The sequence below is a fragment of the Bufo bufo genome, chromosome 1 (genome assembly GCF_905171765.1).
Source record: "Bufo bufo chromosome 1, aBufBuf1.1, whole genome shotgun sequence".
Lineage (NCBI taxonomy): Eukaryota > Metazoa > Chordata > Amphibia > Anura > Bufonidae > Bufo > Bufo bufo.
In genome coordinates, this window is record NC_053389.1 from 110,291,636 (window position 1) to 110,308,849 (window position 17,214).

Genomic DNA, 17,214 nt, shown 5'->3' on the forward strand with positions numbered 1-17,214 from the left:
GCAAATCAGGCAGTGGGAAAATAGTCCCTGGATCAAATGCCCGTACATATACTCACATCGTCCAGTGGGAATAGCTTCAGGATCAGTGTCCGTCTTCAAGATGTTTTCCTTTAGTCCAATTGCAGGGGATTTCCAGGGTCCAGATCTTCTCCAGGAGCTCAGGAGGACATTTTGCTCTGGTGACATTAGAGCTGGTGGAGGGTTTACCGGGTGACAAATGAAAACCCTCTGAAAATGGCCTGATGTTTTAATGGTAAAGGTCCCTTCTTGGCCGCTGCTGCCTCTATTCCGTCCAGGTTGAATGGTGTGGAACGGCGTTGAGGTATAGATGGCTACAAGAAAAAGAAATAGATAAAAAATGAGGATACGATCATCACAATTGGTCATTGACCTGATATGAAGCTTATGCTGGTTGTATTTTCAACATGTAATATGATCACCTTATGTACTCATCCTCCACCGTAATAAGATATACTTTTTCTAGAGAAGTATAAAGCATATTAAATGCCAAATTAGGGTAGTCGTCTACACTCATTACAGGAGTCTGCCTCCAACCAGCTTCATTCAAGAATTATTTGTTACAAATATAATTATTACTTTGGAAAGAGAAATAACAGGAATAGCTCACTCCTATGCGACAGGGACCAGGTGCTCTAGGCCAGATGGCTGTATCACCCGTACAGAGAAAAGTATTGAAAATAAATAGATATATTGGACTGGCACTCTGTATGTGTGGTATAATATGGATAAAATGAATAAAATATAATGTAAAGTGATCACACAATTTAATTCACAAAACTCAAATTACAATAAAATCACCAAAATACATGATTAAAAACTTGAATGTAGTTTAAAACACACTGGAAAACTGCAACAACAATGTTATACAATATTTCATGGGGATAGTACAATAGTGATATTCAGTTCTTTGTATCAAATGAATCCAATAGAAGTTCCTTTATGTAGGGTTTCTCTTATATGAAAGGAAAAAACCAGTTTGAATATCGTTCATCTCAAGAAGTATACATGTGAGATTGCCGCTTGTATGTGCGGTTGTCAGTGATATCCGCAATTTGAAGAGGGCTTTATAGGAAAACGGGTTCCCAAGATAGCTATTTGCAGTCTGTCCAAGCCCGATAAAGTTGGTAAATAAAGTGCTGTGTGTACTAAGGTAGAAAAGCTGGACCTTACCTTAACCCAAATGGCAGTTCAAAGTATGGGCTGGTACAGCATACCTGACTTTCGTTCCGCTGTTGAATGCGTAGTCCCGCGTTATTCAAGGCGACGCCAATGGATCACGTGGTCTATGGCGCGCCTCTAACTTGGTTTGTAGCGAGGTATCGTGAGAGCTAGTGTCCGGACTATTCGTATCTCAGAACGTGCACACGTGACGTGATCTATGACGTACCTCTAGCTCGTGATTGTAGCGAGGTATCGCGGGAACTGTGGTCAGAAGTTTCTGTATAAGAGAATTATTTTCGCTGGAGCGCTCCAATTTTTCCCAAAAGTGTTCACAGACTTTATGTCATCTGTGAAGAGGCCTCGATCAAAGTGGGAGCTATCAGCTGGTTACGCCAGACGCGTTTCGGGGACCTCTTACCCCTTCCTCAGTAGCAGCTGATCTCCCAATTCTGGGCTGGCTTTATATACGTCGCCCAGAAAACTCCAAAAAGTGGTCTGGATTCAATGTTCTAGGATTTCGCTCTATTTTCCATATGCGGTTTCACATGCGGTTTCATTGCGTTATTTCGTGTACTTCTGTGTTTTTTGGGTATAGGATATCCGATATTTAGTACTATCTACTCAATGAAGAATAAATGCTGCAGCTATTTGCTTTGATAAATTTCTTTTGTAAAATAGCGACTAAAAATAGTGCATTAGATGTATGCAATAAAATTTATAAATATCAATAAAAAGATATAGATGATTGAAACATATTGATTAGTATATCTAGAGAATGTGATTTTTACAAAATACATAGAATAAATTATAACATTCTTCTGCAACATTCTCCATAGCAGAAGAATGTTATAATTTATTCTATGTATTTTGTAAAAATCACATTCTCTAGATATACTAATCAATATGTTTCAATCATCTATATCTTTTTATTGTTATTTATAAATTTTATTGCATACATCTAATGCACTATTTTTAGTCGCTATTTTACAAAAAATTTATTTACCAACTTTATCGGGCTTGGACAGACTGCAAATAGCTATCTTGGGAACCCGTTTTCCTATAAAGCCCTCTTCAAATTGCGGATATCACTGACAACCACACATACAAGCGGCAATCTCACATGTATACTTCTTGAGAGGAACGATATTCAAACTGTTTTTTTTCCTTTCATATAAGAGAAACCCTACATAAAGGAACTTCTATTGGATTTATTTGATACAAAGAACTGAATATCACTATTGTACTATCCCCATGAAATATTGTATAACATTGTTGTTGCAGTTTTCCAGTGTGTTTTAAACTACATTCACGTTTTTAATCATGTATTTTGGTGATTTTATTGTAATTTGAGTTTTGTGAATTAAATTGTGTGATCACTTTACATTATATTTTATTCATTTTATCCATATTATACCACACATACAGAGAGCCAGTCCAATATATCTATTTATTTTCAATAATTATTACTTTACCTACAAAAATACATTCAAGGTGTGAACTAGTGAAAGCACATAAAAGATCTGTATGCTGACATGGATTCCTGGATCTGGAGTTCAGTAGCCCAATCCCTAAGCCTCCATGTTCTGTGACAATTGCTACTGCTTGGTGGCTCTGCCCCCCTTCTTATCACCTGCCAACATGTCCCCCTATCAAGCCCCTGACATTGAGAATCATATACAGTGTATGAAGTGTGTAGACATTCTGTTCATGTACTTACTACAGGGATGTGTGGTGGGGCCGTCCGAAGGGCTTCCACAGAGACCCAGTCAATATGCTGGAAGAAATGATGGCCTCTGATGTTACCGTGGACTCCTAAGCGCTTGGCAGGATCTCTCTGGAGGAGCTGAAAATGAGAAAGGTAATTATAACTTAGTGACTCTAACGATCTTTGAGCACAATGACCAATCACATTCCAGATCTTGCATTTTTAGGGAATAGCTGGGAAATAAAATCTGCAATCTGATTGATTTCTATGGGCAACTTCTCCACTTTTCTCTTGGGCTAGTTTATATAAATCTGCCCCAGTGTTTATTCTGTCTAAATGCTGGTCTCAGGCTGTAGTGTCCGCAATGGGAGATTTTAGAAATCTGTGGCTGCTTGTTACATAAGCTCTGAGGGGTGGACTAAGTTATTCTAAAAAATGTTATCATGGGAGACAGACTATAATGTCTGCCTCAATGCTAACTCTTGTCAGACATTGTGCTATTGCCGATGCCGAGTCTGTGTTGGCTCCGGTCAGGTTGTGGGTCCAGGGGTGACTACTCGGCATCCCCTCTTGTGGAGACCAGTATTTTCACCATGTATACTACAGAAATGATGGTTGTTGTATTGTTATCCTTCTAGCAGCACCTCTGAGGGGCGACCCCCTCCTAAACACTACAGTAGTGAGTATTAGTGAAGGAGATCATGGTGCACTATGGAGTATTATAGGTGGAGATGTCTTCTATCACAGGTTGTCATGTAACATTGTATAAAATACAGTAGTATTATGCAGTAACATACTGACCTTTTTAATGATGACTTTAGCGCCGGAGCGTGTTGTGTCAAATAGTGTAGGATCGTAAGTACACTGACTGGTAATCATTTCATTTAAGATGACCCCAAATGAATACCAGTCCACTCCGACACCATACTCCTCCTCAGCCAGCATCTGCCAGGAAGGAGAGAAGAGTGACTACACAGATTATACTTAGACTACTATTGTAAGGGCTCAGGCTTCGGCGATTGCCAGCATAGTGTAGAATGGAGTCACACAATGTGTTTAACTGGATGAGGCCAAGATATTCTGCCTCCATCCAGCAGCAGATAAACTGCAACCACAAAGTCATCTGAAGGAACCTCACTCATTCATTCGAATGGGCCTATTGCAATATTAGGTTTCTCCACCAGAATCCACTGCAGTGGAAATGAATGGCCACCCTGAGCTTCCCCTGGCAATAACAGCTGATCCCTGAGATCAGTAGATGGTGTGAAGGTAATAAAGCCCTCACACAATCAATGTGGCCCCATCAAACAGGTAAAGTGCAGGGGTGCCAAAAATCAGACTTCCACCGATCTGATGTTGAAGACCTATCCTAAGGATGTGCGATCAGTATTCTGAACCCCTTCAATACAAATATATCAGTGAAAATGATGAAAACTCCCTTTTCCTCACCTCAGGAGCCACATAGCCTTCTGTCCCAGCATATTCGGTGGCTGTGCGGTCTCCAAGCATGTTCTCAAGTGCGAGACCGAAATCCGTGACCTTAATATGTCCCGTCTCAGCCACCAGGATGTTCTCAGGCTTGAGGTCTCTGTGGACGATGCCCTTAGAATGGAGATATTGGATGGCACACACAAGCTCAGCGGCATAGAATCTGTCAGAAAAGTAAATAAATGAATATATTGCGAGGATAACACATAAGACTCTTTCCTAACAGTCACTAGAATAAGAGACACAAAATGTTTCTTATCACTGTCAAATGTGTCTTATGGCCAGGGCTACAGGGTGGCTTAAAATCACATGAACTTCTATTCCAGGGTTTTAAAGAGCAACCAGTCCTAGTCATGTTCTAGAATGGGTTGCTGATGGTCATTAATAACCATTCCCGGAGAACTCCTTTAATACCTGGGAATGTGATTAAGGCTCCTTCACATCAGACTGGGGAGATCTGTTCTCTTCTTTGTCTTTTACTATCAGAAGAAGGATCACAGCACAAGGAAGAGGAGAAACATTCCCTGACATTTCTGGAGGAACGTTTCCCCTCTCAGTCTTCCATTCTTCTTTTGAAGAGAGCAGACAAACAGGGGAGCAGATCTCATCAGCGTGATGTGCATGAGGCCGGACACTGGATCTAATATTTTATGTCATTTTCTAACCGTTTAGCTGAGGTTTTTATTCAGCCTTACCTTGCACTGGGGATGTCAAGCCGCCCCTTCATCCGTAGGAACTGATCAAAGTCCCCGCAGCTCATGTATTCCAGCCCAAGTAGAACAAGCATCTGTGACATAGAAGACGCCATTACTGAACCATCAGATCACATTTACACATTTACTGGACAGAATATAGCCGTGGCTTCTGTAATCCTTCAAGGGATATTCCGCTTTCAGCATGAAAAGGTTATTCTTTGTATATAGTGAAAGAGTCTATAATTTTACAATCTTGCTATATCAAGATCTCAGTTATTAGGATCTCTGCTTGCAGTTATTGAATAGGAACCTTCATTGCTTTCCTGCAGCTGCTATAAATCTGCCCTAGACACAATAAACAATGAAGGATCTTGTTACATAACTTCAATACAGTGTTTATGGATAAGCGGTGCAACCAGCAGAGGTGTGTGGATGAGCTGTGTGTGTAGCAGAACTGAGTGTGTATCAGCTGTGCATGCAGCAGTGCTGTGTATGTATAATTGGTTTGCTGCATAGTCAGGGCCGGTGCAAGGATTTTTACCCCCTTAGCCAAGATAAAAATTGCCGTCTTCCCCCTTATCAGATGATCTGCCCAATATCATGACATCACATATGTTCCACCCCTTTCTCAGCATTTAAATTAAAAGAACTGCTATGTTTCCCTTAGGGTTAATCAAGCTTCTTGTAGCTGTCTCCCTGACAGCCGCTAGAGGTGCTTCCGCGATTCTCACTGTGAAATCTACAGTGGGAAGACGCGGAACATAGTTTTGAATGTGTGCACATGCGCATTCGCAGCTGAGAGGAGGATCGGGGAGAAGAGTTCCCAGTGCCGGAGCTGGAGAAAGGTAAGTGTCACTCTCATTCCCCCCCTCCCTTGTCACTCTCATTCTCCCCCCCCCCCTCCCTTGTCACTCTCATTCCCCCCCTCTCTTGTCACTCTCATTTCCCCTGCCCCCCTCCCTTGTCACTCTCATTTCCCCTCCCTCCCTCCCTTGTCACTCTCCCCCTCCCTCCCTTGTCACTCTCATTTCCCCCTCCCTCCCTCCCTCCCTCCCTTGTCACTCTCCCCCTCCCTCCCTTGTCACTCTCATTTCCCCCCTCCCTCCCTCCCTCCCTTGTCACTCTCCCCCTCCCTCCCTTGTCACTCTCTTCTCCCCCCCCTCCCTCCCTTGTCACTCTTATCCCCCCTCCCTTGTCACTCTTATCCCCCCTCCCTTGTCACTCTCTTTCTCACCCCCCCGCCCCTTGTCACTCTCTTTCTCACCCCCCCCCCCCCGCCCCTTGTCACGCTCTCCTCCTTCTTGTCACTCTCATCCCCCCTCTCTTGTCACTCTCATTTTCCCCCTCCCTTGTCACTCTCATTTCCCCCTCCCTTGTCACTCTCTTCTCCCCCCCTCCCTCCCTTGTCACTCTTATCCCCCCTCCCTTGTCACTCTTATCCCCCCTCCCTTGTCACTCTTATCCCCCCTCCCTTGTCACTCTCTTTCTCACACCCCCACCCCTTGTCACTCTCTTTCTCACCCCCCCGCCCCTTGTCACGCTCTCCTCCTTCTTGTCACTCTCATTCCCCCCCTCCCTTGTCACTCTCATTCCCCCCCTCCCTTGTCACTCTCATTTCCCCCCTCCCTTGTCACTCTCATTTCCCCCCTCCCTTGTCACTCTCATTCCCCCCCTCCCTTGTCACTCTCATTCCCCCCTCCCTTGTCACTCTCATTCCCCCCCCTCGTCACTCTCATTCCCCCCTCCCTTGTCACTCTCATTCCCCCCCCTCCCTTGTCACTCTCATTCCCCCCCCTCCCTTGTCACTCTCATTCCCCCCTCCCTTGTCACTCTCATTCCCCCCTCCCTTGTCACTCTCATTCCCCCCTCCCTTGTCACTCTCATTCCCCCCCTCCCTTGTCACTCTCATTCCCCCCCCTCCCTTGTCACTCTCATTCCCCCCCCTCCCTTGTCATTCTCATTCCCCCCCCTCCCTTATCACTCTCATTTCCCCCCCACCTCTAGTGTAGCGTGGCCGAGCTCTGTTCGGTCCGCGGTACAGGAGCTTTTGTTTCCTGTACCCGGCCAGACTGACAGGAAGTGCACACTAAGTGAGCACTTCCTGTCAGTCTGGCCGGGTACAGGAAACAAAAGCTCCTGTACCGCGGACCGAACAGAGCTCGGCCACGCTACATTAGAGGCGTTAGGCCTCTTTCACGCTTGCGTTGTTGGGATCCGGCATGCACTTCCGTTGCCGGAGGTGCCCGCCGGATCCGGAAAAACGCAAGTGTACTGAAAGCATTTGAAGACGGAGCCGTCTTCAAAATGCTTTCAGTGTTACTATGGCAGCCAGGACGCTATTAAAGTCCTGGTTGCCATAGTAGGAGCGGGGAGCGGGGGAGCGGTATACTTACAGTCCGTGCGGCTCCCCGGGCGCTCCAGAATGACGTCAGAGCGCCCCATGCGCATGGATGACGTGATCCATGTGATCACGTGATCCATGCGCTTGGGGCGCCCTGACGTCACTCTGGAGCGCCCGGGGAGCCGCACGGACGGTAAGTATACCGCTCCCCCGCTCCCCGCTACACTTTACCATGGCTGCCAGGACTTTAGCGTCCTGGCAGCCATGGTAACCACTCTGAAAAAGCTAAATGTCGGGTCCGGCAATGCGCCGAAACGACGTTTAGCTTAAGGCCGGATCCGGATCAATGCCTTTCAATGGGCATTAATCCCGGATCCGGCCTTGCGGCAAGTCTTCAGGATTTTTGGCCGGAGCAAAAAGCGCAGCATGCTGCGGTATTTTCTCCAGCCAAAAAACGTTCCGTTCCGGAACTGAAGACATCCTGATGCATCCTGAACGGATTTCTCTCCATTCAGAATGCATTAGGATAAAACTGATCAGGATTCTTCCGGCATAGAGCCCCGACGACGGAACTCTATGCCGGAAGAAAAGAACGCAAGTGTGAAAGAGCCCTTACCCTCCCGTCAGTACTTCTCTTCAGGCTGTGCCCGGGCGGTGCACAATCATAGACGCGCCAGCCCGGGCAGTGCGTCAGCCGCCCGGTGCGGGGGAGGGCCCGCCGCCGTACTTTTGAAAAAAACCTGCGGCAGGACCGGCCCGGCCGCCACTTAACCAACGCTTTTTTTTTTTAAACCGCACGGTTCCGGCGGCCCCTGCTAAACTGTGCCCTAGGCGGCTGCCTAGGTCGCCTTACAGGTGGCGCCGGCCCTGTGCATAGTTCATTGTGTATATACTGTGTATGTAGAAGAGCTGTGTATATGTGTCTACTGTGTATGTAACAATTCTGTGTGTGTATATATATATATATATAATGTGTATGTATGTATAATGTATGTACTGCAGAGCTGTGTGTGTGTGTAATATGCACCTTGAAGAGTTGGGCATGTGTACTGTATTTCTACAATGTGAAGATCACAGAGGGTAACAAAAAATAAATAAATGAAATAATACAGCAGAAGAAGCATGGCAGGACACTGCAGAGCAATGACAGGAGACACTTGGGTAGGTATATTTAATAAGGTGATCACATGCACCATTGCTGTTTGTTACTATGGTCAGCAGATGACACACTGACCAAATCTATTAACCCCATCTACACTAGACCCCAAAATAAGTCACCTCAACCAGGGAAGGTTTGATAAGTGCAAAATTTTGTTTTCTAATTTTCTGTAATCTAAACCCGGGGGCGCCTTATATTCCACAAATATAGAAAATTAGAAAATGATATAATTTGTCATCATAGAATAAATAACCTTTATTTGCTCCTTTAAAGAGTTTTCTCTTTAGGGCCACTGGTGGGTGATCAGTGGAGGTCTGAGGGTGAGCAGTGGATTTTGCTGGGGTGCCATAGCCCCTGAAGGCTTATTTTCTCCCACAAGGAACAATTTTCCCTTTTCCACAGGATAGGTGATAAGTGTCTGATCACTGGGTCCAACTGCTAAAACCCCCAGCAATCCTGAGGACAGAGGCAGTGGGCACCTACTGTGGAGGCAAACCACACAACTGCTATGGGGCCTGGGAGAAGGGGGACCTCCATTCTTCTGATTACTGGGGGTCCCTGCAGTCCTACCAGACCCATTTGCTCTCACATGGATGGTCGCTCTGTCGGCTGCTGCCCCCTTTTTCGGTGGACTGGGTTACAAGTGGAGACATTTGAAAAAAGTGAAGTTGTCAGTAGTGTACCTTGGTCTGGAATGCAAAGTCCGCGTGGATGAGGAAGGGGCTCCCAGATGCCAGCTGTAAGACTCGGTGCTCCACCAACACATCCGCCTCATCACAGTCGGCAAGCATGGCTCTCTTGCTGATGATCTTAACAGCATACTTCTGATGGTTAGAAGTGTCCTCAGCCAAGACGACCTTCCCATAACTTCCCTTCCCGAGCACATGATGGAATATTAATCTCTCCCTGATGTTATCGGAGATTATTGTGCTTCTAGAGCAGGTTGGCCGAACACCGCTGTCCTCGACTAGGGGAGAAAGTAATAGAAAAACAAGTGAAAGGATATTCCCATCTTAGGCATTTCTATCATATGGATTGGTCATATTGATTTGTCCTTCTGTTTCTCCCGAATTTATATAGCCAAGTATAGAACTTGGCTATCTCCAGCAGTCCCATAGACTCTAAATGGTGATCAATGAGGGTCTATACCAGCGATGGTGAACCTTTTAGAGACCAAGGGGCCAAACTGCAACCCAAAACCCACTTATTTATCCCAAAGTGCCAACATGGCAATTTAACCTGAATATCAATATAGTATATCTTCCATGTACTTTATCATTTAGCTATAATAGCCTGCCTACATTCAATGCACTGGCTGAGCCATTCATATTGCGCCCTGTGCTGATGAATGGCAGGAAAGGTCTAAGGCATATTGGTATACCATAGACTTTTTTCAGGGCGCAGGTGCCCACAGAGAGGGCTCTGAGTGCCGCATATCGCTAGGATATATCCCCATTGTCTGATAGGTGCGGGACCCACCACTGGGACCTACAACTATATCGAGAGTGTGGAAAGTGGTGACTGGAGGGCTCCAGGTTTCCCCATTTTCGGCCACCACCAAGCGCTTTCCCCATAGAAGGGAATGGGAGTTCACCACTCTTGCGCAGCCAATGGTCCCATTCTTTTCGATGGGGCCGAGATATTTGTATGGGGCTTGGCTATTTTTGGCAGCAGCCCCATAAAAATTAATGGAGGCAGCCGCGCATGTGTGGTGCACCCTCCTGGACTTTGCCGGCTACGTTTACGAGATAGGTGCATTTCCCAGAGGTGGGTCTCTCACCTATGAGACAATAAGGGCATATCCCAGTGATATGCCCCCATTGTCTCAGGTGGGAATACCCCTTTAACAGAATCCAGCACTGTAGATAAATACAGACTTAGACCAGACTCCAAAATAAATGCAGAAATCAGATCCATTAATAAATACAGACCCCAGACCAAGTGCCTTAACCCCTTTAGGACTGGAATTATTTTACTTTTGGGGTTTCTTGTTTGTTTTTTTATTCTACATTGCAAGAGCCTTAACTTTTTAAAATTTCCTTTCACATAGCCATATATATGTAAAAAAAATAATAATAATAATTAAAAAAAATTACAAATATTCTTTGTATCATCCTTTTCTGACACCCACATTTTTTTTTCTTCTGCAAAGCCATGTAAGGGCATATTTTCGGGGTGTAGTTTTTTTTTGTACCATAATGTCAAACTTTTTGGCCATTTTAATGTATTTTTGGGCAGCTAGCCATGACAGGCCTGGGACCTTTCACAAGGACACAGGCTGTCATGACAGTCAATAGGAGCCCTGCGATTTTTCCACAGGGGCTCCGATCGGAAGACTTAGGGAACCCCTTCCCTCTGTCCAACTCCATAGATGCTGCAGTCGCGATTGACAGCGGCATCTGAGGGGTTAAAAGACATCCGCATCATAATCAAGGTATCAGTATTATCACTGTTCTCGGTCACTGCTGGCAGGTGTCTCCTGTATTATACAGCCGGCATCCACCACCATATATAGAGAGCGACCTCAACGTGTGAGCTTGATCCATATAACCCTTTAACACATATGACATACATGTAGGTGATTATGCATTAAGGGGAGAGATGATAAAAACTGCAGCCTATGCGCCATTTACTTGCTATTACTCCCATGGAGAGATATGACATTTACTTATACAGTATGGCGCCACCTGGTGTTTAAAGCGTATAACAATGTGCATCTACTGAGCTGAGTGCTGCTGGTCAAAGGTCAGTCGCTCTCCTCATAGCCAGGTCTCTTCACAGTGCTCCTCTCTGGTCACTGCAGAGCAGCTAGAAGAAATAGCTTTCTTCCCTGTGTTCTCTGCAGAGGACCTAATAAAGAAAGGCTTCTTCCATGCAGAAAGATATTTCTATTGGCTCTTCTGCTGGGAACACAGGATCACTATGCAGAGACCTGGCTCTGGAGGATGAGCATGTGTGATCGGTTCCCTGAGGTCAGTAGATGGACCTGCACATTGCTTCACACTTTGAACACCAGGTGGCGCTATACTATGTAAGTAAGTGTCATAGCTCTTCATTAGATTATTTTTACAGAATCTGAAAGGCAATTGTGCTCTATTTTTATAATCAATAAATGAATATGACATATAATGGTGAACCAACTCATTTCCCCTTCCTGACATATCATATACCTATACACTATGCCGAATGCTGCAGGAGAGTGTATGGAGCAAGCTCCACAGTGGGTGCCAAATGTTTAATAAAAAGATCAATAACATCTAAAAAAAAAAAATATAAAGAAGCTAAAAAAGCCTCTTTCCTTTTTATCAAATACAGTAAAAATAAAAGCAATAACAAAATAACCATAATTGGTGTCACCATGTCTGTAAACTTCCAACCTAATAAAACATACCACGTGATAAATGCTATAAAAAACACACACACAACGCGAGAAGTTTTTTATTTTGTACATATAGTAAAACATAAGAAAAACAATGTACATTTATTACCGCCATGACTGTGCTGATCCGCGGGATAAAGATAACGTCATTGTTACTACACACTGAACGCCATGAAAACAAAAAGCTTACAAACCTGCAGAGCAGACCCCTGAATACAAACCCTGGAATAAATACACCCCATAAGAAATACAGACCCCAAATCAACTAAATGAATACAGATTGTGTCAAAGCTGCTGCAGAACAGCATTACACAGCTCAGATGCTGCAGAACATCTTTCAGCTCATTACTGGGGGGCACTTTCCCACTTATATATTCAGGTCAATATTTGGGATCAGTATTTGTAAGTCAAAACCCAGAGGAAGCTACACCGAGAGAAAGGACGATGGAAACCTCTGTATTTCTTATGTGTTCTGTATTCCTGGGTTTGACATACAAATAGTAACCAAAATACCCCAGCGACAGTGGCCTAACTATTGAGGAAGAGGTTCTGCAGCAGCTGAAAGGTGTAACATTATTAAGAATATTAGAAGTCACCTTGGAGGTCAGTGATCTGTAGACATGAGCCCGGCATGTGACCTTCTACATTTATATGGACCTGGAACTCCTGATGACTTCTAATCATTTACAATAGGGGCACATTGTCGCATCACTTCTATGCATGCAGGGTTGTTACAATGTTGTACTATACACAATATAGGCTGCTGTTTATGACAGCCTGTATTCTCCCCATGCACAGGCTCTGCTGACAACTCATATAAGGACACTATTGGGGGATTAGAAATAATTCATATAATAACATTAAGGGGGTCATTTATCAAACTGGTGTAAAGCAGAACTGCCTTAGTTGCCCATAGCAACCAATAAGAGTCCACCTTTCATTACTCACAGCTCCTTTGAAAAATGAAAGGAGGAATCTGATTGGTTGCTATGGGCAACTAAGCCAGTTCTACTTTACACCAGTTTGATAAATGACCCTCTAAATACTTAAAATGGAACTGTGTACAGCCTAATTCACACTTCACTGCCCTAGCCCAGTATCTATAAAGACAGAATGGCTTGTTGCTGCCCCCAAGGAACTGAGCACCCAGGGTATATGCCCGCTAGCACCCCTCCCCCACCCTTAGTAACACCCCAGCTATAAATGTGGACTCCCCTTCCTTCTGCTTGTCTCAGGTCTCAGCTCTACAGAACAGATTAATGTAAAGTTTTAACAATGTGTCCAGGATGTATAGCTTCTGTATTACTGTATGTGTGGATATACCTGAGACTCCCTGGTCCTCCTGCTGGTCTTCTTTCTTCAGGATGTCATCTTCTCTCTTGATCCGTGACTTCTTTCCATCTTTTGAAGAGATGAGGATGAGTTTTCTCTTCTTCCCGCACTTTGGCTGTTTAGTCACTTCTTCTTCCACTGGACTGATGGGTTGATTAGGAGACATCTTCTCAGAGGAGCTGGATGTTATCCTCTTCTTCCTCTTCTTGCTCCTCTTGGGTGTCTCCGTGTCTTCATCAGGTGTGGTCAGGATGGTCCGACGCTTCTTCCCTCCTTTCCTCCTGATGATAATCTTCTTTTCTTCCTCCATCTTCTTCTGCTCATCAGCCGATGAGTCAGAAATGTGTCTCCTTTTCTTCGCTCCTCTCGTCCTCGCAGCAATCTTCTCAGAATCCATCGTAGCGCTTTCCATCAGGTAAGCAGATATGTCCACCGTCGCCAGTCAACTCCAACTGCCACTTCCAACTGCCACCTGCCATTCAGACCCGGGCACCACGGTTGCCTTGGCTACATGGATTGTGATGTGCCCAGTAACTGGCCAATAGCGTTCAGCCATTTGTGCCAGGCTTTTAGTTTACTGTGAGCTTTGAGGAACACATTGGAAACTTTTATGAAATGTGAAATTTGCTGTATAAAAATGGCAGGAGACACATGTGCCATATTGATGAAAAAATTATGTCTTTATGATAAATCTCTGTATTATGCCATTCCTCTGGAAATTTATGAACAAATTGACAACCTATATAGTTCCTACATAGTCTGATTGTAGGGACAAGAGGAATAGTACCAGCAGTTGTCAGGCTGGGGCTACACAGAAACATTTTGTAGCTCTACTGATTGATTTTTTATTCTGTCACATGGATTATCACTAATAAAGTAAAACTATTCCCATGTAGAACATAACACCTCCTTCCCTGATGTACCTTCCATTCAGCATTTCTCATATTCTACCTTGCGAAAATCATCTTTGTATTATATGCAAATTAGGCAGTAAGGTGCCCACATTTTCTTTCAACGGTGCCCAGGAACTCGCCCATCCAGTGCCCAGGCCCTCCAGCAGAGCCCAAACATGCCTCTCCTGGGCTGAGACTCCACACCCCCATCAGCGCCGTTGCTGGCCCCCCTCCCCCGCTACATCACTGACAAAAGGTAATGCCGCCCACACTTGCTTTCAGCTTCACAGAGGGCATCAGCCTAGGCGAGATTTCTCAGCGAAGCTGAAGACAAGTGTGGGTGGCGTTACCTCGCATCAGTGATGTAGGGGGTGGGGCGGAGGCAACGGCGCTGATGGGGGCATGGAGTCTCAGCCCAGGAGAGGCGTGCTTGGGCTCTGCTGGAGGGTGGGCCTGGGCACTGGAAAATAACGCCCCTCTGGGCAACTTACTGACTAATTTGCATATCATACAAAGATGATTTGCACAAGATAGAAAACAAAAAACACAGAATGGAAGGTGCATCAGGGAAGGAGGTGTTATGTTCTACATGGGAATAGTTTTACTTTATTAGTGAATCCTTTAAATCTTATTTACTTAAAAGGACATTTCCATCTGCCACATTGATAGCATATCGCTAGGACCCACTCCTTTCTCCAAAATGGGATCCCTCGTGAACAGAAAGCAGCCCCACATGCAAAGCCACCCTCCATTCACCACTATGGGAGTTCTGTATATAGCCAAGCACTGACGCAGCTACTTCTGCCACTGCCATATAGATGAGGGCACTTGACTGTTTGTGGAGCTCCCATAGTGATGAATGGAGAGCACATATGTGTCAGGCTCTGCTTCTTTTTTGGATCTCTAGATAGGAGCGGTTGTCAGAGGTGGGACCCACATCAATCAGACATTGGTGGCACATCCTAGCCATATACCATCAGTGTCCCAGATGGGACAACCCCTTTACTTTAACCACTTCAGCCCCCCTAGCTTAAACACCCTTAATGACCAGGCCACTTTTTACACTTCTGACCTACACTACTTTCACCGTTTATTGCTCAGTCATGCAACTTACCACCCAAATGAATTTTACCTCCTTTTCTTCTCACTAATAGAGCTTTCATTTGGTGGTATTTCATTGCTGCTGACATTTTTACTTTTTTTGTCATCAATCGAAATTTAACGATTTTTTTGCAAAAAAATGACATTTTTCACTTTCAGGTGTAAAATTTTGCAAAAAAAACGACATCCATATATAAATTTTTCTCTAAATTTATTGTTCTACATGTCTTTGATAAAAAAAATGTTTGGGTAAAAAAAAATGGTTTGGGTAAAAGTTATAGCGTTTACAAACTATGGTACAAAAATGTGAATTTCCGCTTTTTGAAGCAGCTCTGACTTTCTGAGCACCTGTCATGTTTCCTGAGGTTCTACAATGCCCAGACAGTACAAACACCCCACAAATGACCCCATTTCGGAAAGTAGACACCCTAAGGTATTCGCAGATGGGCATAGTGAGTTCATAGAACTTTTTATTTTTTGTCACATGTTAGTGGAAAATGATGATTTTTTATATATTTTTTTTTTTCTTACAAAGTCTCATATTCCACTAACTTGTGACAAAAAAGAAAAACTTCCATGAACTCACTATGCCCATCAGCGAATACCTTGGGGTGTCTTCTTTCCAAAATGGGGTCACTTGTGGGGTAGTTATACTGCCCTGGCATTCTAGGGGCCCAAATGTGTGGTAAGTAGTTTGAAATCAAAATGTGTAAAAAATGGAGGTGAAATCCGAAAGGTGCTCTTTGGAATGTGGGCCCCTTTGCCCACCTAGGCTGCAAAAAAGTGTCACACATGTGGTATCTCCGTACTCAAGAGAAGTTGGGCAATGTGTTTTGGGGTGTCATTTTACATATACCCATGCTGGGTGAGATAAATATCTTGGTCAAATGCCAACTTTGTATAAAAAAATGGGAAAAGTTGTCTTTTGCCAAGATATTTCTCTCACCCAGCATGGGTATATGTAAAATGACACCCCAAAACACATTGCCCAACTTCTCCTGAGTACGGAGATACCAGATGTGTGACACTTTTTTGCAGCCTAGGTGGGCAAAGGGGCCCACATTCCAAAGAGCACCTTTCGGATTTCACAGGCCATTTTTTACAGATTTTGATTTCAAACTACTTACCACACATTTGGGCCCCTAGCATGCCAGGGCAGTATAACTACCCCACAAGTGACCCCATTTTGGAAAGAAGACACCCCAAGGTATTTCGTGATGGGCATAGTGAGTTCATGGAAGTTTTTATTTTTTGTCACAAGTTAGTGGAATATGAGACTTTGTAAGGAAAAAAAAAAAAAATAATCATCATATTCCGCTAACTTGTGACAAAAAATATAACATTCTAGGAACTCGCCATGCCCCTCACGGAATACCTTGGGGTGTCTTCTTTCCAAAATGGGGTCACTTGTGGGGTAGTTATACTGCCCTGGCATTCTAGGGGCCCTAATGTGTGGTAAGTAGGTAAATGACCTGTGAAATCCGAAAGGTGTTCTTTGGAATGTGGGCCCCTTAGCTCACCTAGGCTGCAAAAAAGTGTCACACATGTGGTATCACTGTATTCAGGAGAAGTTGGGCAATGTGTTTTGGGGTGTCTTTTTACATATACTCATGCTGGGTGAGAGAAATATCTCGGCAAAAGACAACTTTTCCCATTTTTTATACAAAGTTGGCATTTGACCAAGATATTTATCTCACCCAGCATGGGTATATGTAAAATGACACACCAAAACACATTGCCCAACTTCTCCTGAGTACGGCGATACCAGATGTGTGACACTTTTTTGCAGCCTAGATGCGCAAAGGGGCCCACATTCCTTTTATGAGGGCATTTTTAGACAATTGGATCCCAGACTTCTTCTCACGCTTTAGGGCCCCTAGAATGCCAGGGCAGTATAAATACCCCACATGTGACCCCATTTTGGAAAGAAGACACCCTA

At 44.4% G+C, this 17,214-nt stretch overlaps 1 protein-coding gene across 1 annotated transcript; it reads right to left on the reverse strand.

Annotated features, from left to right (window-relative positions):
* Positions 1-203: 203 nt before the first annotated feature.
* LOC120992064 (protein kinase C delta type-like) lies at positions 204-13,678 on the reverse strand. Its single transcript, XM_040420852.1, has 7 exons — positions 13,273-13,678; positions 9,254-9,537; positions 5,071-5,162; positions 4,337-4,538; positions 3,689-3,832; positions 2,900-3,025; positions 204-332 (listed from the first exon to the last, which is right to left on the reverse strand). Exons 1-7 carry the CDS (start codon positions 13,676-13,678, stop codon positions 204-206), a joined length of 1,383 nt encoding a protein of 460 aa, XP_040276786.1.
* Positions 13,679-17,214: the final 3,536 nt, after the last annotated feature.